Source organism: Vespula pensylvanica, chromosome 5 (assembly GCF_014466175.1).
Source record: "Vespula pensylvanica isolate Volc-1 chromosome 5, ASM1446617v1, whole genome shotgun sequence".
In the NCBI taxonomy this organism is placed as follows: Eukaryota; Metazoa; Arthropoda; class Insecta; order Hymenoptera; family Vespidae; genus Vespula; species Vespula pensylvanica.
In genome coordinates, this window is record NC_057689.1 from 407,551 (window position 1) to 428,300 (window position 20,750).

The window sequence follows — 20,750 nt, forward strand, 5'->3', positions numbered from 1 at the left end:
TATCAAAATTATTTTTTATATAACTAATTAATGATCAATTTTTGGCAATGTGTGTGTGTGTGTGTGTGTTTGTATGTATGTATGTATGTATACCGCTACGCCATCGTATGATGCGAAGCATGCGTCAAATGCTTGGTAAAAAAACGCGGGTTTTTGACACGTATTATTATAAACATATTATATTATTTTGTTATATTTTACCAATTTTGTTTTTGTTTAAATAATTATTCTATGCAAAAGTGTGAAATGATTTCCAATTGTCAATCATTCACCGATCTAAATCTTAATTCGTGGATCATTAGTCAATGCAATTCTATGGGTAAAAATAATTACTTTTTTTTTTTGTTTTATGTTTATATACATATATATATATGTTATAAATTTTTATCATAAGTAAAAGCATTATTATGTACGTGAAGAACAAATACTTAATTTTATTTGTATACGATCTTTTGTTTATCTAAATTATACCTAACCTTTTTACGCGAAAGAATAATTGTTAATTTTATATCTTTACATTTGTAGGATTGAAGAAACCAACGCCAATTCAGCAACAATGTATTCCGCGTATACTTGCTGGCGATAATTGTATAGGATGTGCTAAGACAGGAAGTGGTAAAACACTTGCTTTTGCACTTCCTATATTACAAAAATTATGTGAAGATCCTTATGGCATTTTTGCTCTCATATTAACACCTACAAGAGAACTTGCATTTCAAGTATGTGTTTTATAAAATATTTTTAAAAAACCTTTTATTTATATAGGATTACAATCTATAATACGTGCTATTCATAGATAGCTGATCAGTTTGCTGCTATTGGAAAATCAATCAATTTGAAAAAATGTGTAATTGTCGGAGGAATGGATATGATGGTACAAGGTTTAGAATTAGCAAAAAAGCCACATGTAGTTGTAGCAACTCCTGGACGATTAGCGGATCATATAGAAAGTTGTAATACATTTTCCTTAGAAAAAATTAAGTTCTTAGTATTGGATGAAGCTGACAGGTTACTAGGTGGATCTTTTGATGAACAACTAAAAATTATACTTCCAACTTTATCTAAACAAAAACAAGTTTTGTTATTTAGTGCTACGATAACGGATGCTCTTGATAAAGCAAAACATCTTGCCCCTGGGAAGGTATGGCAATTATATTTATATCTATTATGATGTCTCTATATATATCATTTATTATTACTATTTAAGATATTTATGTGGGAAGCAAAAGATGAATCTGGTATTGCTACAGTGAAAGAACTTGATCAACGTTATGTTTTATGCCCCAAAGATGCTATTGATTCTTTTCTTGTAGAAGTTGTAAGAACATTTCGCATAACAAATGAGACTGGATCCATTATGATATTTACAGATACTTGCAAGTAAGAGATATCTGTAGATATATATTTCTTTCACAAGTTTTTTTGAAATATGTTATTTTTTGCAGGAATTGTCAATTGTTATCCATGACATTGAATGAAGTAGGATTTATAAATGTTGCACTCCATGCAATGATAAAACAGAAAGAACGTTTAGCAGCTCTTAATAAATTTAAGTCAAATCACATAAAAATTTTGATAGCAACTGACGTCGCGGCAAGAGGTTTAGATATAACTGGCGTAGAATTAGTAATTAATCATACGATACCAAACGTACCAAAAGAGTATATTCATAGAGTCGGTAGAACAGCAAGAGCAGGTAAAGGTGGTATGGCAATTAGTCTGATAACACCATATGATATAAAATTATTACATGCGATTGAAGATATTATTGGAACAAAATTAATTGAATACAAGATAAATGGTAAGACACTTTCCAACACTAAATTCTGTGTAATGAAAAAATCTATTTTTCTTATATACAACAAAAATTGATCCTTTGTAGATGAAGAAGTTGTCACAATCTTAACCCAGGTATCCGTAGCAAAAAGAGAAGCAGAAATAAAATTAGATGAAGCTGATTTTTTTGAGAAGAAAATAATTAATAAGAGAAAAAAGTTACTCTTAGAAGGGAAAGACCCAGACGAAATTGATTTAATTTTACAAGAACATAAAAAACGTCGAAAACTCCAAAAAAGAAAAAAAGAAATATCGCATAATGAAAACAGATAATACTGATTGAATTATACATTTCTAATGATGTAAATAAATTTACCTTTATGATGTATACATTTGTATTTGAAACAACTTGTATTACAAAAAAGGTACAAAATCATTCGCAATTACGAATTTAATAAAATTTACATATATTTTAATATATTTTTTGCAAAAATATGTTACAAAGATTTCAATTTAAAATAGTCACGAATACGTTCAGTCTTAAAAATATATTTCAAAAATACTTATTCTTTTAATGTATCCTTTCGCCTTAAGTAATTACGATCGTTTTACTTTCTATAGATGATACACAGTATATTCCATTAATGAGATTATATATACGATTTATTTTTAAAAAGTAAAAATTTTTCTATATTAAATTGATCTTCTTAATGTGACATTGCACATATAATATTAGTAAATTACATATATAGATACTAAATAACAATGAATGGTGTACATATACCACATAGACATAGATGAATATAAAGATTTTAATAATATTTATATTCAATCATCTATTTTAATTTAGCCTTGAGCTGTAATTTTATCTTTATTCTTGATTAAGTTTAACATCCCTAAAAATGCATGAAGTTCTGCTACATATTCTTTCGGATATTTTCGATAATGTCCTACATGTGGTGATCCATCAAATATTTTGACATAAGTCTGCAATTAAATAAATTGAGATTGATTGGAAGAAATATTTGTATTGTTACAAAAATATCCATATCAATGTTTGTCTTTACCTTTATACCTAAAGATTCCCATGAATCCCTTACTCTCATATTACTACTTACTGGTCCCACAGGATCTACATTACTCATCAGAAAAAGTGCTGGACTGCGTATTAAATTTGTATGAAACATCTGACTAGAACGAAGATAATACTGTGTAGATTGCTTGTAAAATGCTTTCATATGATAGCTAAAAATTCAAAAAAGTTATTAGTTTGGAAATTAATCTACTGCATTATTTTTATACTACTTATTTTTTATACTACTTATACTACATGTTTTTTGTAGCTTACATTAAATATTTTTTTATAATAGATTGCAACAAAGGGTTATTAGGAAATATAGCACGTGGTGTGCCTATAACCAATTCGGTAATATCTGCAGCACTGTCCCATACATGACCAATAATTCTATCAATAACATTATTATATTTTTCACGATCGCTATGTACATGAGTTAAAACTTCACCCCATATATAACCAGCCACAGAAAATCCATGCAGCATAATTTGTTGATAATCTTGATTCTCTTGTAAGAATGTCAACAAATCTGCTGCAATTATCTACAAATAAAATATATTTGATATAATTATTATGTGTCATATAATTTACATATTATTTAATTTCATATATATCAACACATTATATTTTTATCTCTTGATTCTAAATGATCTGATATAAGATTGTTTAAAACTCACTCTGGATCCTTTTTCAGGCCACATAAGCTGCCATGGAGTGATAGTTACTAACGTAACATCAAATCCTTGTTGTAAATACAAATCAGCAAATTTCATAAAGTGTTTCTCTTTAGCTAAAAGCCAACAAATTAAAACTAGCAAAGGTCGTTTTTCTGATGAATTAGAAGTTTGCACTGTGTATTTTGATACTCTAATATCATTATCATGGGAGATAAACTTTATATTCTTAGTAATCTCACAAGTTGACAACAATCTGGGAGCTATTAGCATAATAGCCTATTAATAAAAACGTATTAATATAACTACTTCTAGTGATTATTTCAAACATATAACATTTAGATAAATTATTACCATATTTTGTCTATTTATTAATTGTTTGGGTTGTAGACGATAATTAAATCGTTTCCATAAAAAGGAAGACATTATTCTTCCATGTATCATTATGGCAACAAGAATTTATTCCAATACCTACAATATAATCAGTGTTGAATCGAATAAATTCTAATCGTGATCGCGCACATGTAAAATTATTTCTGCTAAATTGTTTCTTAGCAAAATAACATGTTCACTTCGGTATATTCCAATTGAGTTTATTGACGTTTTGCGAAAAAGCATCAAAATCGTGAGAAAAATATTTGATTCATAACAACTGCTTTCCTATTCCGTCGATGTCCGATAACATAAGGCAGGATCAAAGTCCGATTTTCTACATTTTTAATGTGCTTTTTTTCTATAATCAGACGTAAAATCTGATTATTACTTACTCTTTAGATTAAAACACATCAAATTAAGATATAAATACTTGAAGAAAAGTTACATTGTTGTGTAAACAGCCAATGATACGTTCAACAGTTATCATTAAGTTCGTCATATCCTTGTAAATCGTTGCTGATTCGATCCACAAGCCAATTCAAATTAAAATCAACCTACATACCTGCCTATACGAAGGAACGTAATTTATTTTAAAGATCGTATTTTAACTGCGATCGAACTATACACGAAATAATAATAACAATAACAATAATAATAATAGTAGTAATAATAATAATAATAATAATAATAATAATAAAAACAAATCAGACAGTAAATAAAAAATTTGGAAAATTTGGTGCGTGCTACATCGAGATGAAAAAAAGTGATCGATTTAAAATACCAAATTGTAAAAATAAGAAAGAAGACGTTGGATAAAGATGCTCTGCGTAATTTGAGATTAAACTTACGAGATGCAACTCAGTCGACGAAGAAGCATTAGAGCAGACTGCCTTCGACGAGACTTCGACGCATACTAAAAATGATTGTAGCTATATGGATATTACGTCTATAGTTGCGTGTCAGTACATACGCACTGTATAATTAACTGCACGACAGCTACAAACAGAATCGCGCATGCTCCTATGTCAACGGACTATCGCTTGATATATTAATAAAATAAGAGATTATTATTTTCCATCAAAGATCTATTCTAAACGGATATTAAATGTTTCAATCTGATCTTTACCTTTGATACCCGATATACTTTCTTTTTTTGCAAATTTTATCACATTTCTATCTCTCTTGCGTGAACTAGTTTTAACTGGCATACAACACTCGTGATTAACAAAGTGTGAAAGTAAAATTGCCAACATAACGTTTCCCTAATTACTTTTTTAACTTTTACTCTTTGTTACTAAGTCCCAATGTTTGAGAAACCTCGACGCAATTTGGACGAAATCTATAAAGTAAATGTCAATAATTTTGTCGGGTTTTGTTGAATGTTTTCTTTGCATCCAATGACCTTCATTGATACATGAATGATGAATTGATCGTTTATCACGCTTTCGTAACGCGAGAAACATTTAAGACGATAAAATGTTCATTGTTCGTTAATAAACTTCATTTCGTCGCGAGCTTTATTTCATCTACGGCATTGGCACGAATAACCAATGTTCTTATCATCATGGATAATTTGCAAATATAAATTTATTATATAATATCATTAATACGACGATATTTGAAACGATATATTTATCTCCTAGGCGATAGTATGTTACCAATTTTTAAATGGTTAGCACCGCAAGTATCTCATTTCAAATTGTACAGTCTGTGTAATCGCGCTTCGTATCGAGCACGGTCTTCCGAAGACCGCATGAATGAGCTAAACTGCAATGCATCATTCGTCTTGGCTCTTTATTTCTATTTCAGGAATACTATGCTTTTAGTATACATTGAAATATATTATCGGACGTGCTATTTTTTTAAATAACACAAAGTAAATGAAAAACGATATATATATATATATATACACATACATAAAAATTGGTGATAGGCATTCATTGTTTTATTACAGCTCTTATATATCGATTATTTAAATATCATTTAAATATTCGTATAATTGTAGATACGTAAATTACATTGTGGACACAACATCAAGATAAATTTTATGGATTATTATATACTAATGACAGAAATATTTCGTACTGATTTATATCGAATAATTAATTAATGTGTCCCATTTGCAGTCCTGAAGAAACATTGTGAATTATTATAACTTAAACGAATTTAACATATATATTAAAATTACAGTTTTTACAAAGCTCCAAAATTCAATTTAACGTACGAAATATTATTAAATCGTTAAATATTATTAAATCGCTAATGAAGTATTTAACAGATTGCACCAACTATAAATCATGTGCAGTCGTTTTAATTTTTCTTTATAACAAATATCATGGAGCGTTGCTTCGTGATTTAATAAATTAATAAAAAAGAAAAAAATGTTAAAAAAGTTCTAAAATTACGATATCTTATTGCAATATATATCATGGAATTTTATATATTTTATATTTACAGTAATTATATTCCTAAATACGTTCGCATTAGTTTTATTTATATTGGTGCCTTGTATATCGAGTATATGGATGATTATATTTATTCATTGATATAGCATTAGAGGTCAAATTCACAATATAATGAAGGATTTACTTTTGTGCCATTAAATATGACATGTTATTGCTGTATTAAATGTTGGACTTTGTAGCACGAATTATCTAATTTGTAGCATGAATATTTAACTGATGATAAGATATCTCTCTCCTCTTTTTATGCTGCCCCTAAGCATATCGTTTAAATTGATTTCGTATAAAATACTCCCTATAAATATATTGCATAATATAATTTTAAATATATATTATTTAGTTGAAGAACTATTATGTGAGAAATAGTCCACTATTACAAAATTCTATCATTTTTTCTGCACAAATATATATGCGCAATAAGGATAAAGGATATTATTGTTTGTAATTATAGTACAGCCCAGCATTTTCCTCCAATGCTAATCAAACTGATTAAGTTTAGAATGATACACTTGAACACAAGTAGTTCTTCTATGAATATAGTTATACTTAAGATTTTAGATGTCTATTCATGATTATTTCATCTAAGAAAGTAATCAATGTATTATAAACCTGTGTATACTAATCGATTGAGATGTCTTAAGCATTCATTTTGCGATATATCTTATATAATCATTCTGTGTATTACGAGAACGATTTTATTATTTACATTACCTTCAATTTTGTATTCTCTAGATATATATTCTCTAATGTTATCATATTTTGAGGATTAAACTGATTCGTATATAACAGATACATACGTATATATGTATTTGGTACATGAAGATCTATAAAAGAGGTCATAAATTTATACCAAAAGATGGTTAGTGTACTATAAACTTTTGAAATAATTAGCAGTAGCATGAGTAATTTTTCATATATATATATATATATATATATATATATATATATATATATATATATATAGCAGAAAATATTATATAGGATACAGTAACATTAGTTTGAAATTGCTGCTTCTGTACCACGTTGAATTGACTTAATAATACTGTTAATAAAAAAAGAAAAAAAAGAGAAAAAAAAGAACAAGTTATTTTCATATTAAAAAATATCTATGAGATTATCGATGATATGTAAATATTACGAATTGTTAAGATAAATTCAAATTTTCAAATAATGATTTTTAACTAATGCTATTGCTATTTTTATGTACTGGTAATATAAATATGTTACATATACCCGTAACAATTCGAATATATATGTATATATATGTATATAATATTTATATACATTACTTATAATGGCAGCGTTATTGAATTAATGAAACAAAAAGCATTAAAACAACATTAGCAAAAAATATTTCTTTACAATAGTCACTTTTAAGTGGCAGTATAAACATTGCACAAAACGTGTGTTATTACCTACTTATCCCTGTACTTACTATGTTATCAATGGCAGTATAAGTCAACGTATCAGCGTATTCATGTACATTATGCTGTCTCCTCTCTGATATAAATAGTATATAAACTGTAAGCACATTTTACACGTGTAATACATAATATACGGGATCCCTTTGACATTATGATCGTGTCCATCTTAATTGGAGCATTAATCTGTTATGCGATATTGACAGTTTTTGATAATTCATTAAGAAATTATTTGTGAATTCTTACTTTTGTCATGACTTAGTATCTTTTCGCTATATTATACTACGCTAATTATATACATGTTTCCAACACCAGTCGACCTTGAGCTGGTTCTCAGAAAGCTTCCACAAAACTTGCGGGAAAAAGACCGGTGCGTCCAGTACGTTGTTGCGTCCCTTTATACCATCCATCATCACGTTTTTTATGTACATAAATTATATCACCTACTCGTAGTTCTAGTTCAAATTCGCTATTAGGTGGATACGGAACTATGCAGCGAAATCTATATACTCGTTCACTGTATAAAAAAAGTAATCGAGCAGCTTCGATTAATTATTATAATATAATAAACAACAGAGTTAAATATAATAGGATATTGTCAAATATAATAAAAAGTTCTTACCGTTCACGCGAAGGTTGTTGTTTCACTTGTTTACCTATACCAGTATCCAAAGAATTACTTTTACGATGATGATTACCAGCTACGGTTGTAGGCATTACTACTCCGCTTGTATCGCTCGATCTATTAAAAATAATATTTTGTAAAATAAAGGATTATGAGATACAAGCTCGAAAATTCCAGAGAAATTAACACATTCACGAGCATTTATTCTTATCTATCAATAGAAAGAGATATCAATAGTTTATTAAAAATTTGTTATTTGGGTCATGAGTATTTAAGAGATTGATTCAACGAAATTCAACGAGAACGAATAGATTCAAGGAAATGAATATTATACAACGAATAGTCTAGCATTGTCAAAAAGAACAAGTAATAAAATAAAAGAATATATTTTTAGTAAAAATAAATATTTCAATTCATTCTGTTACATGTAACAATACTAAACTTGTCATTTTCAGGAAATACTACTAACAAAAACATAAGTAAAAATACATGGTGCATTATTTTTTTGAGTGCATTTATAGAACACTTACCTGATTGAATTACACAATTAACACACATAGTAGTAATAAGGTCAACACCACGAACTCATGTTCATATTATAATGCAAAACTGCCAAAAGCATGTATAGCTTATGTGACAGCTATATTGTATTTTTGTTATTTATTTATTTATATATCATAGAAAAAGCATGTATCGAAATTTATTTCCTAAATACCTTGAAAAAGCAAAATTAATCTGATACTTACTTTAAACTTTAGCTTTATTATAACAGCTTTTTTAGAATATTTTATTATTTTATGTATATTATAAGTAAACATAAATATAATTTAATGAAAATCGCATCGAAATTTGTATTTTGAATTACTTTACAACGACTAACCTCTCGAAAACTGAGACCTGTAAAGAGGGTCTCTCCTTGAACTTTAGTCTCTGTGAGGACGTGACGTGCCCTTGCACAGAGCCTGGACACATGCGATGAAGACTGTTCGAAGCATTTAATTCCTGCGTGGGTGCCACCTGTAGCAACTGACTTGGACAAGATCCCGATCTAATTTTTAATATAACCCCCCACCCCACAGATATATTAGAAACATATCAATGCGTGCAAAATATCACTTATTCTTATTGTCTCAGACTAATACAATAAAAATTCATTTCTTTATTATATGTATATTAATGAAATATATATCACTGGAACAATAAAATCCCTATTCGTTATAAAACTATGATACAAAATATAATTTCATGTGTAGTACTAAACTAATGTAAAAAATTGTTAATGAACTCTGCTAAAACAAAATATGCGAATACGAGCACACATACATACAGTATTTATTTGATTCAAAGATGAGTACATTCACAATTGTACGTGCACAAAGATATTATCAATAAAATTAAAAAAATGCATAGAGAAACATGCAAACTAAGTATACTTAAAATTACTCGTTTCTTGTGAATAATAAAAAACTGAACCATATAACATATACAAGCACAAAGCTTTAGGCTATAAAAAGTATACATAAAGCTTACCTAACATGCATTGGATTCATGGCATTACCATCCTCAAATACAGGATTATCCATTGAATAAGTAGCTGGTGGAGGTGATTTAGATTTTTTTATATTAGTTAAACGACGCATCAAAGAAACACATTTGTCTTTCTTTTCCTTTGACTGTAATTTGAAAAAAAAAAAATGTATATTTTGATAGTATAATATAATAATAATTCAATATTATAAGAAGATTACCTTTTCACCAGTTTTATTTGAAGTAACAGACGTACTTGAAGTAGGAGCAGAGACACTTGCTGTATGTAAAATATTATTTGGACTTTTGCTTCTGTCGGGTATAGTAGAAATAGCAGCAGCAGTAGCATTTACAGCTGTACTGTTGTTATTGGTAATACTGCCAATAGCAGCTGTTGTTGATGTTGTTAAAGCAGGTTGTAATAATACTTGTTTACCGGGAGAAGCTATAATCGTACAATATTTCTTATAAATTTAGATATATATATATATATATAATCTATAAATAAAAATACATACGTAAATTTGAAGTCATCACTGCGCTGTGACTACGACCTAGAGGCGTTATAACAGAGGTTTGTTCATTGTGTCTGGGAGGACTATTTTCTTGAGTTATGCCTTGGCTTTGATTCAGTCGCGAAGACGATACAGGTGGAACTGGATTAATAGCACGAGGTGGTAATGCAGGGGGTGGTAATGTTCTTATATTGTAAGGTTGGGGTGCAGGCCCTTTGTTTTTGGTATAAGTAACAGTTAATCGCGATTCATTATTGCCCTGACCAGTTGTCAATGGAGAATTTTGATGTTGTGTAGTATTTGATGTTCCTCTGCATAAGCCACGTTGGCATCTGCATATTATATACATAAATAATAATAAAACATAAGTAATTCAATATATGTACGTAATTTGAAAAAGTATTTACTTTGCTGGGGCGACATAATTTCCAGGAAAAACTCCACATTTTTGTGTACGATTAGATGTTCCTTTGAACCAACCATCTTGACAACGTTCCGTTACCATATAAATACCTCCTTTCCTCAACTCAAGTTCATCTGCTTTTTGTGGTTTATACGGATACAAAGCAACATAAGCAGCTGGTAAATGGCTACCATTATTAGAGTTACTGGGTAAATTTTGTGATGATTGAGCAAGGACTAGATCACTGCTACCACTTCGTCTGTGCCGAAAGCTTTGATCTGTACTATTACCTAATGCCTGGTGAAAATTGACATCATAAATTAACAACATAAAGAGATTGTTGAAAAAGTTCTCATAAAAAAGTCTTATCTTACCTGTACAGATGGGGATTCATTGGCAGAACTATTATTTCCACTGTTAAGGCCACTGTCTACAGCTGGACTAAGTATTTCAGCACTATGTCGATGATGGGAATGTGCATGATGGCCAGTATTCATGGCAGTAAAGCTATGACGTTTGACATTGTGTCTATTTCCAACTGCTGAAGGAGAAGTAGCAGGACTACTAGGACTGCTAGGAGCAGTACTAGAACTGCTGGAAGTACTCGAGCTATTAGGTGTGTTTGGAGTAGTTGTAGTAGAACTACCTCCAGAAGATACAGTTGAGCTAGAATCTGACACTGGTAATGTTGTAGTCTAGAAAGAAATCGTGGCAAATTTTAAGAAGAACGTTACTATTGTATTTTATTTTATTATTGTTTTTTTCTAACAAAAAGTTTATCATGTACCTGTGTTAACTGCGAATGAGGTTGGCTCGTTGTTTGAATGTTACGCGAGTGATCAGTTGGTATTAAAGGAGTAGTTTCTTCGTTGGTAGGAGTAGGTGGTGCTATTCGCGAAGGGCCTGGTTGTACACTGTGCATAGATAAAACTATTATAAGTATCTGTGGTATATATATATATGTGTGTGTGTGTTATTAAAGACAGTACTTACTTTGTTGACAACTTCATTAAAGCTCTAGCAACGCTATTAAGTTCTACAAAGGCTAAAGGAAAAATACCTATTCTATCTAAAAGTTTTCCTTCTGCCCAATTTTCATCTACCCTTCTAATAACGCTAATAACTTCTCCCTAGAAATAATCAATAAATATGTTATAGAACATTTTTATAAGATAAATCAATGCCTCTATCTGTATACGTACCTTATTAAATGTAAGACAGCCATCTTCATCGTCGGTGGTCATTCTAAAATCGTATAAAGCTTTACATTGTGGTACATGTGGTGGCAGTGGAGTCATCACCTGCAATATATAATTGATTATAGGTACAATAAAAGTAAAATTGCATTTAATTTTATTCTGAACTTTTTAATACCTGAACATAGGATAATGGAAAAACGCCATGACTAGTACCGCACTCTCCAAAATACCAATTATTATCAATTTTTTTACGAAGAACAACAATGTCACCTTTCTTAAAACTTAAATCACTAAAAGGAAAAATATATCGGTAAACTGCGTGCGACAAAGTATAAATCTTATTTTATCATAAATTTTATAATATTTACCCAGGTACTTTAGACACATAATCATATATGGCCCGGCCATATGCCTGATTGTGTAAGTGTACCTGCTTAGCTGCTGCATTAGCATGACGTACTACTTCGGTAGTGTGCGTAACAGATGTGATATTCGTGGTTACGATAGGAGCTGGAGCAACTTGATGACCACCAAATAGCCGCTGTGGGCCTGGATTATTTCGAGAAACAGTTTTTATATTCTTAGGTGCAGCATTGCGCATTCCTTCCAGAATACGCATAAGTAATACATTTGGTGGCAAGTCGTCGACTTTAACATCGACCAGCACTCTACACTCAGGGCACCGTAGTTCTCTGTGCGTACTCACAATTTCTTCTAAACATTTTTTACAAAAAGTGTGCTGACAAGGCAATACTTTACTAGAAGTATCCAGTCGTTCTAAGCACACCGAACATTCCAACAAATCGTTTAGCATACACTCATCCATTTTGTGTTATTATTTAATAAAATGTGCGTTTACTTCGGGCCTTTCAATTTCTCCGGTTTGTATGCGCATCCGTCCTCTCAATTTGTACACCCTCTCTTTTAAATCTTACCATGATTCGTTTCTCTCCTATTCACAAAAATTTCTTTACTTTCTTCGTTCTGTCTTCATCGGACTGGCACTGCACACTGTTCCGTGCCGAAAAGTACGCGAAGTTTACAAACCGGATGTCGTCGTTCAAGAATTTTTTAAAGCGGCATCAGATCTCTGTTTATATTTTTTCAATTGCCACCAAATTTGCATAACAAGGAAATAGAAAGAAAATGATCCTCTTCGCGTTTGCTTAACGTACTGTCACCCAACTGCTGCTTTCATTACGAATATTGTCGCACATCGTTGCGCACGGTGCATCGATCAATCGCACTTGTCGATTACAATTCACTGTAAAAATTTTATAATACATACCAATAAGAGAATATTATTTTATGTGCGACCATCCCGAAAATGATAGTAATTTTGCGAAGCTTAAGAATAATTCTTCATTTCTGGTTGCTTTTTTTTTTTTTTTTAAACGGCCACTTACAAATGCGCGGAGATGTAGCTGGGTGCAGCATTGAAGTGCTTGCCTTTGAACGCACGTTATTTAGAAATGCCTGCGACCTCTGTTTATCATTACTCGACTTGTTAATTGGACAACTTTGAACGCCTACAAGAATATAATCGTAACATTTTGTATAAGATGTCTGTCGTTTTAAAAATAATCAAATAATCCTCCAAATAGTTTTTTGACACATGTATGTAAAAATGATTATCATCGATAAACGTTACAGTTTACATGAAATAGAGATATTCTTGGAAACGAGTTATAATCAACGGTGTCATTTGAAATGTACCAATCGGTAAACGGATTGTGTAAAGGTGGCCTTTGATTGGTACTCCTTTAATCGACTTTTGTAAAAAAAATCACGAACTATTAATGCCACTGCATGATATGTAAGTTTCTGACAGACACTGAAAAGAGAAAGAAAAATAAGTAGATGGATGAATAGGGAGGGGGATGAGAGAGAGAGGGGGAGAGAGAGGAAGGGAGGGAGAAAGAGAGAGGGTAAGAGAGAGAGAGAGAGAGATACTAGAGTTTCGACGGATATGACGCAGATGCAAATAGTTCGATTGGTTAGTAGCCTTAAATGTAAAATCCTAGCGTATTTAATACGCGATTCGTTGATTTACTGATATTTCTTACGATTAACTTGCAGATCATATATTAAGTTACTTCTTGATTTTTGAAATGTATCCAATGAAAAAATAATAAAAAGTAATGTGTCCATATATAGTATTCGTGTTCACGCATGCGGTTTTCGTATGTGGGCTAGAATGACGTCATAAACAAAAGAGAGAAAAAGAGAGATATATAAAGAGAGAGGAAGTAAGGATAATAAGTGGTAGGGGAAATTGATGTACACGTGTGCGCAAGTATATGTGCTCCCTGGTTCCCGTGGCCGTGGCATCGTATAGTTCATAGAGTGGTGGAGGAGTGTGTCAGTTGCTTGGGAAGTCTGCTCTTGTCGTGTGTGTCTATGATTACGGGTGGTAAGATAACGCGAGAGATTTTACCGAAGTAAGGGTAGTGGATTTCGATTAAACGAAATTAATACGTACCACATGCACAACTAATTAAGATGCTCATCAAGGAATTGTAAGTCGATCATTCTATTATATTGCATTAGAATTTATACGAGCGCGATGTGTGATTGTAAAGCCCAAATTTGAAACTAAAGTTCGGGATATGGTTACCGATCTTTAACGGTGTGCGATAATGGAGGGGAGACGAGACATCTTCATCCCTTACGACCTCTTAAGGGAAGCTTTTCTATAAAAAGAGATAAACTTCTTAGTATTTTATTATCTAATCTCTTATTCAAAATTTCTGATAATATTGATTTGTTACGGACTTGCTGTCCGGACAAAATTTTCTACTTAATCGTACGTATCTGCACTTATGTACATGCTTCTACTCAATGAAGGAAGCTGTCTCAAGGCCAACTTCTTATATTTTGTAATTTTTCCACTTTCTTATTTAGTAATAACATAATTTATTACGTTTTTGTTACAGCCGTGTCACTCTACCTTTGACCGTGGAAGAAGTATGTATTTAAATCACTATAAGCTGTAATTATAACTGAGATGTTCTATGATAGTACTCTGCAGTTATCTTTAGTTGCAATTCATCTAATTATTATCTCTTGAACATTACTAGTACATTTTATTTGTTGCATTTTAATTGGCTTGGTTTATTAAAAAGACTATGATTAATTAATAATATATAATTAAAAGAATAGATATGTAATAGGGAGGGGGGGAAAAAAATTAATAAGATGTCATTGCTTTAATAAAGATTTCTCCAATGGCATAATGTATTTTTGAAGGATAATTAAATTTTAGATATCTCCTGTCAACTTTATTTAATTTATAGGTTTTATTAATTTTTCTATCTATTGTAATACTGAACAATTATATTAACATTATTTTATCTTTTTTCATTTTCAACAGTACCAAGTTGCTCAATTGTATTCCGTGGCAGAAGCAAGCAAAAATAATACAGGTGGAGGAGAAGGTATAGAGGTTCTAAAAAATGAACCCTTTAAGGATTATCCTCTACTCGGTGGGAAGTATTCTGCGGGTCAATATACGTATAAGATTTATCATCTAGCCAGTAAAGTGCCTGCTTTTATTCGCATCTTACTTCCAAAGAATTCTTTGGAAATTCATGAAGAAGCTTGGAATGCATATCCATATTGCAAAACTGTTATAACTGTAAATATATATATATGTATAAGAAAATATTTTTTATCGTACGAAAACTTTATTTTACTTTATATCGATTTCTGCCACAGAATCCGGGTTATATGAAGGATAACTTTGTAATTATGATAGAATCTTTTCATATTGGAGATTGTGGAAATCAGCATAATGTAAGTGTCATAATCATAAAATAGCAATATTCTTTACGCATTATTTACTTTTTATGTAAATATATATATACAATTGGCAGGTTCATGAATTACCTCCTGATAAGCTTAAAATAAGAGAAGTAGTACATATAGATATAGCAAATGATTCTATTGCAAGTGCTGATTATAAAGAAGATGAAGATCCAACAAAGTTTAAATCACAGAAAACAGGACGAGGTCCTCTTGTAGGCAAAGATTGGATGAACAATGTTCAACCTGTGATGACATGTTATAAGCTAGTTACTTGTGAATTTAAGTGGTTTGGGTTGCAAACACGCGTTGAAAGTTTTATTCAAAAAGCAGAAAGACGTCTGTTCACAAATTTTCATAGACAAGTTTTTTGCTGGATAGACCGTTGGTATGGATTAACAATGGAGGATATCAGAGCTATTGAAGACAATACTAAAGAAGAATTAGACAGGGTAAGGAATTGTCTATTTCGTAAATTGCGTATCAATGGATATCTATGTGATATCAATGATTTATTTTACAGCAAAGACATCAAGGAGAAGTACGTGGAATGCGAGCCGATGATTGAGGTTTCAAACGCCTCTGTCATAAATGGTTTAAATCAATTTCCTTATACATGTCATACATAGATACATGCGCATACCTATGGATGTATACCCAGACAAACCCTGCCATAGGCGATCCTGCAGGATCGGGACATTTTCCAGAACTTATGTGTCTAGATTCAGTGTCTATTACAATTACTTACAATTTTAATTTATTTACATTTACAACCATTTTAGATAAATGTACCTACAGTCAAAGATTGTCATTAGAATATAACTGTTAACATGGAGAACTGATATAAATCGGTCCTATTTAAGTAATACATAAACTATGAAAAGAAGAGAATTTGGTTTGCTTAAAACCAATATAGATAAAAAACAGTAATGAATAATAACTTAGTAGTTCGATAATAATATATAATAAAATTTGTCAACAAGCAACTGAAATTGCTTGATACAAGGTACATACAAGGGTAAATGTGATTTGATGTGAATTTAATTTATAGGCAGATGTTTAAAAGGGGGAAAAAAGAAATAAAAGAGAAAAAAAGATCATAAGATTTAGATCTTATCACGGTAAAAATCTGGTTATGTATTCATATAATTAAATTGGGTAGATAAGGTATTTTTGCTCTTGTATTTTCAAGCTTACTGGCATATTGTGATGATGTTCTCCAGCATTCCTCAAGGCCTGCACAATGTATTATAATCAGGAAATTAAAGAAATCTATTTTGTTAGAATCACAATACGAATTTCACTAATAATATATTTCTCAGAATGTATACCAATGTTATAATAGATGGTAGGTTACAAAAAGTGAGGCTCGTGCATTATGCTTTCCATTGAAAAGCAAAGTTGTCCCACATTCTTTATTTAGGACCAAATTGATAGATTTCTCAAACAAATTTGAATACAATAAACTGACATAAGTAATTCATTGTATAGAATTGTGGGATCTATATATTTTATGCAAAACAATAAGAAACTGAAAACACTACTATGACACACATTGAGAGGTAGTTACCCTCTGTTTCAATATTGATGACAAAGAGAAAGGAAAAGAAAAGATTCTCTATTGTATATAAGCAAAACAAATAATAAGCAAAACAAATAATGAAATTCAAATTAAAATGTTTCTTTTGCATTCCAATGGATCTCTATAAAATTATATAAATTTCTTCAAAACAGGTTCTATATGCGCACTCCGAAAATAGTTTGTGCATAGTGAAAGTATTGATGAACATTGCAGCAATTAAGTAAGGGAAATAGTATGAGGTGTCATTTGCACAAACTAAATATACAGTTTCAAACTTAGGCTAATATGTAAGATAGACTTTGAAATTTGAGTTCGTTTACAATAATAGTTTAAAGAAAGAACAGTATATATATATATATGTATACTGATATGTGTGTATATATATATATGTATATATATATATGTATATATATATGTATATATATATATATATATATATATATATATATAATAAAAATCGATACACATAAAATTGTTATAAATATTATATGCGCTAATAGTTGAATAAACAAATAATTAATTTACCTTTCGCTACAATATTGATTGCCAAATAATGACGTTTATGCTGCTCAATTAAAACTTTCACTGTATGTTTCAAATCTATATATATAGTTTCTCTATTGAATTCCGCTAATATAGATTATTTTTGTGGAATTGAACTATACTGTGCGTAATATATACTACCTGTATTATAACATCCATTACTTAATATGTAGGTAAGCATTAGTTGTTCCTTATGACAAGCAGTATAGAAATCGTGAATAGAAATTCCTATAATGTTGCCAAGAGTTAACCAATAAAATACCAGTATATATGTGTAAATGTATGCTGTGCATTAGTACACATACATATATACATGTATACTTGTGTCAAATATTTACATAGTTGAAAGTAAATAAAAGTAGAAGATATGGTATGTGAAACATGTATTGTGTTTCTTTTCTTATATATAAAAGTATGCCATATAAAAAATATATAAAAATATATAGCTTGTGCGTACAAATCACGATTTAACTGAAATTATATTCTTTTATAAGATTTCCAGCTATAACCAATTTTTGTATTTCGGAAGTTCCTTCATATATTTCTGTAATACGCGCATCTCTATAATGTCGTTCTGCTGGCATATCAGTGACATAACCCATACCACCCAATATTTGTATACACTGATGTGCACAGAAAGTAGCAGCTTCGGATGCTGATAGTTTTGCCATAGCAGCTTCCTGTATATAATAATATCTTGCTGTTTTATAGTTTCTTTTTTATATGACTAACATAACTTTATCATTTATGAAAGGAAATGATATACCTTTGTATAAGATTTACCAATATCTTTAAGATATGCAGCTCTCCATGTTAATAATCTGGAGCTTTCCAATTTTAAAGCCATATCTGCCAATTTTTGTTGAATGGTTTGTAATTTCGCTATGGGATTTCCAAATGCTTCTCGTTTTGCTGCATATTCTATAGCACAATCGAGAGATGCTTGGGCTATTCCAAGAGCTTGACAAGCAATACCTATTCTTCCAGAATCTAAAAAGTATCTATTAATTCATTGGATCATCTAGCATTGGATATACTAAAATGCGGATATACCGACCTAATGTCATCATTGCAATTTTAAAACCCATTCCTGGTTCTCCTAAAATATTTTCTTCTGGTATCTTGCAATCTTCAAATATCAAAGAACAAGTACTGCTACCTCTTATACCTAACTTATTTTCTTTTTTACCTAGAGATAAACCATTTATGGGTTTATCCACTATAAAGCTACTTATTCCTTTATGTTTTTTTGATTTATCTGTGGTAGCAAATAAAATAACTGCTTCTGCTTCATATCCATTTGTTATCCAAGATTTAGTTCCATTGATCACATATTTATCTCCATTTTTTACTGCAGTGGTAGAAGCAGCACCTGCATCTGATCCATTACCAGGTTCACTCAGAGCGAAGCAACCAACTTTTTGCCCATCTAAAAATGTTCTAATATATTTTTCTTTTTGTTCCGGAGTACCAAACTTTTCTATAGGTCCCAGGTACAATGAATTATGTACACTCATTATTACTCCTGTACTAGCACAGCCTCTAGATATTTCTTCCATTGCAATCGCATATGCCAAATAATCTAAACCAGTTCCACCTAAATTTTCAGGAATTGCGATGCTCATGAGACCAAGCTCGCCCATTTTTTTAATTTGTTCTTTTGGATAAATATGTCCTTTATCTAATTTGTCTGCAATGGGTTTCAGTTCACCTTCTGCAAAGTCTCTAGATTGGAATATCAATGATGTATAAATATTCTTTCAAGCATGTTTAAATAAAATATCTTTAATCAGCTTACGCATTAACTCGATGGAAATTTATAAATATCCTCAGTAGCATGCAATTTTATAAGAAATGTATTATTGTATAATTATTTATCATGAGAAATTGTTATTTTCGTAAACGTTAAATAATAATAAGAAAAATTATAACCTGCAAGTTTTGTATAGCATCTGATGTGTTTCAGATAAGGAAGAAATTGAGGCGATGCTTCGAGCAGTCGAGTAATACGTTTGAAAGACATTGCGGAATTTTCCTAAAGAGATAAGACGATAGTAAAAATCTATGTAATTTGATTGTCAGATTATTTATGTCATAAATATTATAAAAGCTCACCAATTAACCTCAAATTTTGCATTACGTAGTATTTGGTAATACAACTTTAATAAAACAGTTTTGCACAATTATAACAATTAGTAAGATTTGTAAAAATAATACAAGTTTATGACAACGAATACATTTACATAGAAATAATAGGAACAATATAAATGCAATAGAACGTGGTTAATTATTTGAAAATATTGCTTTCATTGGCACAAATGAGGTGTACGATATGATTATTTAAAATTAAATTAGAATAAGATGACTATATAAGAACACTCGCGTGCTTCGTTTAACTTAATTTATTCGTCTTTACTTTCTTACGCGTGCACAAGTTGAAAGTCCAACTCACCGAATAATCATTGTTAGTGAGTTGATTTTTGTTTCTTTTTTTTTTTTGTTTTCACACGGCATAATATTCAGTTTATGATTCATGCTTTAACTAACTATAAATAAGTTTAACATATGTGTAGTCATTCAATTAGTTGTCATTGAAATATGACATTGACGTTGACTTAAATAAACGGGATAAATATATTTCAAGTAGCGTACTACGTTGGATATTTCCAAGAAATTAATTTTCATCTAATATATTTTTTATTATGTAATTCGAATGTCTATTAAAAAAAAAATATTATACTCGTATTATCATTTCAATAATTACAAAGA

At 30.4% G+C, this 20,750-nt stretch overlaps 5 protein-coding genes across 8 annotated transcripts; 2 read left to right on the forward strand and 3 right to left on the reverse strand.

Moving 5' to 3' along the window:
* Positions 1-64: 64 nt before the first annotated feature.
* Positions 65-2,164, forward strand: LOC122629123 (probable ATP-dependent RNA helicase DDX49). The gene is made up of 6 exons (XM_043812184.1): positions 65-319; positions 526-719; positions 797-1,141; positions 1,208-1,380; positions 1,446-1,801; positions 1,883-2,164. The coding sequence occupies exons 1-6, from the start codon at positions 232-234 to the stop codon at positions 2,107-2,109; spliced, it is 1,383 nt and encodes a 460-aa protein (XP_043668119.1). The 5' UTR covers positions 65-231; the 3' UTR covers positions 2,110-2,164.
* Positions 2,165-2,226: 62 nt separating this feature from the next.
* Positions 2,227-4,884, reverse strand: LOC122629124 (transmembrane protein 53-B). 2 transcript variants are annotated; one of them, XM_043812185.1, is made up of 7 exons: positions 4,749-4,879; positions 4,331-4,466; positions 3,880-4,258; positions 3,529-3,804; positions 3,125-3,393; positions 2,844-3,021; positions 2,227-2,763 (listed from the first exon to the last, which is right to left on the reverse strand). In XM_043812185.1, the coding sequence occupies exons 3-7, from the start codon at positions 3,967-3,969 to the stop codon at positions 2,623-2,625; spliced, it is 954 nt and encodes a 317-aa protein (XP_043668120.1). In that variant the 5' UTR covers positions 3,970-4,258; positions 4,331-4,466; positions 4,749-4,879; the 3' UTR covers positions 2,227-2,622. The 2 variants fall into 2 exon arrangements, with proteins under 2 accessions (XP_043668120.1, XP_043668121.1); XM_043812186.1 differs by lacking the exon at positions 4,331-4,466 and having other exon boundaries at positions 3,880-3,996; positions 4,749-4,884.
* On the reverse strand, positions 4,331-13,820 carry LOC122629122 (E3 ubiquitin-protein ligase SH3RF3). The gene is made up of 13 exons (XM_043812183.1): positions 12,421-13,820; positions 12,228-12,342; positions 12,056-12,154; positions 11,847-11,983; positions 11,641-11,767; positions 11,228-11,548; positions 10,858-11,150; positions 10,454-10,782; positions 10,157-10,380; positions 9,939-10,081; positions 9,289-9,456; positions 8,406-8,525; positions 4,331-8,300 (listed from the first exon to the last, which is right to left on the reverse strand). Exons 1-13 carry the CDS (start codon positions 12,876-12,878, stop codon positions 8,117-8,119), a joined length of 2,718 nt encoding a protein of 905 aa, XP_043668118.1. The 5' UTR covers positions 12,879-13,820; the 3' UTR covers positions 4,331-8,116.
* A 319-nt stretch (positions 13,821-14,139) lies between these two features.
* On the forward strand, positions 14,140-17,148 carry LOC122629196 (phosphatidylinositol transfer protein alpha isoform). The gene is made up of 6 exons (XM_043812331.1): positions 14,140-14,571; positions 14,989-15,019; positions 15,426-15,689; positions 15,770-15,847; positions 15,928-16,308; positions 16,380-17,148. The coding sequence occupies exons 1-6, from the start codon at positions 14,555-14,557 to the stop codon at positions 16,422-16,424; spliced, it is 816 nt and encodes a 271-aa protein (XP_043668266.1). The 5' UTR covers positions 14,140-14,554; the 3' UTR covers positions 16,425-17,148.
* A 1,199-nt stretch (positions 17,149-18,347) lies between these two features.
* Positions 18,348-20,640, reverse strand: LOC122629195 (short-chain specific acyl-CoA dehydrogenase, mitochondrial). Of its 3 annotated transcripts, none has more exons than XM_043812328.1 (5): positions 20,097-20,640; positions 19,914-20,016; positions 19,039-19,706; positions 18,748-18,971; positions 18,348-18,661 (listed from the first exon to the last, which is right to left on the reverse strand). In XM_043812328.1, exons 1-5 carry the CDS (start codon positions 20,116-20,118, stop codon positions 18,449-18,451), a joined length of 1,230 nt encoding a protein of 409 aa, XP_043668263.1. In that variant the 5' UTR covers positions 20,119-20,640; the 3' UTR covers positions 18,348-18,448. The 3 variants fall into 3 exon arrangements, with proteins under 3 accessions (XP_043668263.1, XP_043668265.1, XP_043668264.1); XM_043812330.1 differs by having other exon boundaries at positions 20,434-20,639; XM_043812329.1 differs by lacking the exons at positions 19,914-20,016; positions 20,097-20,640 and adding an exon at positions 19,780-19,850.
* Between the last annotated feature and the right edge of the window lie 110 nt (positions 20,641-20,750).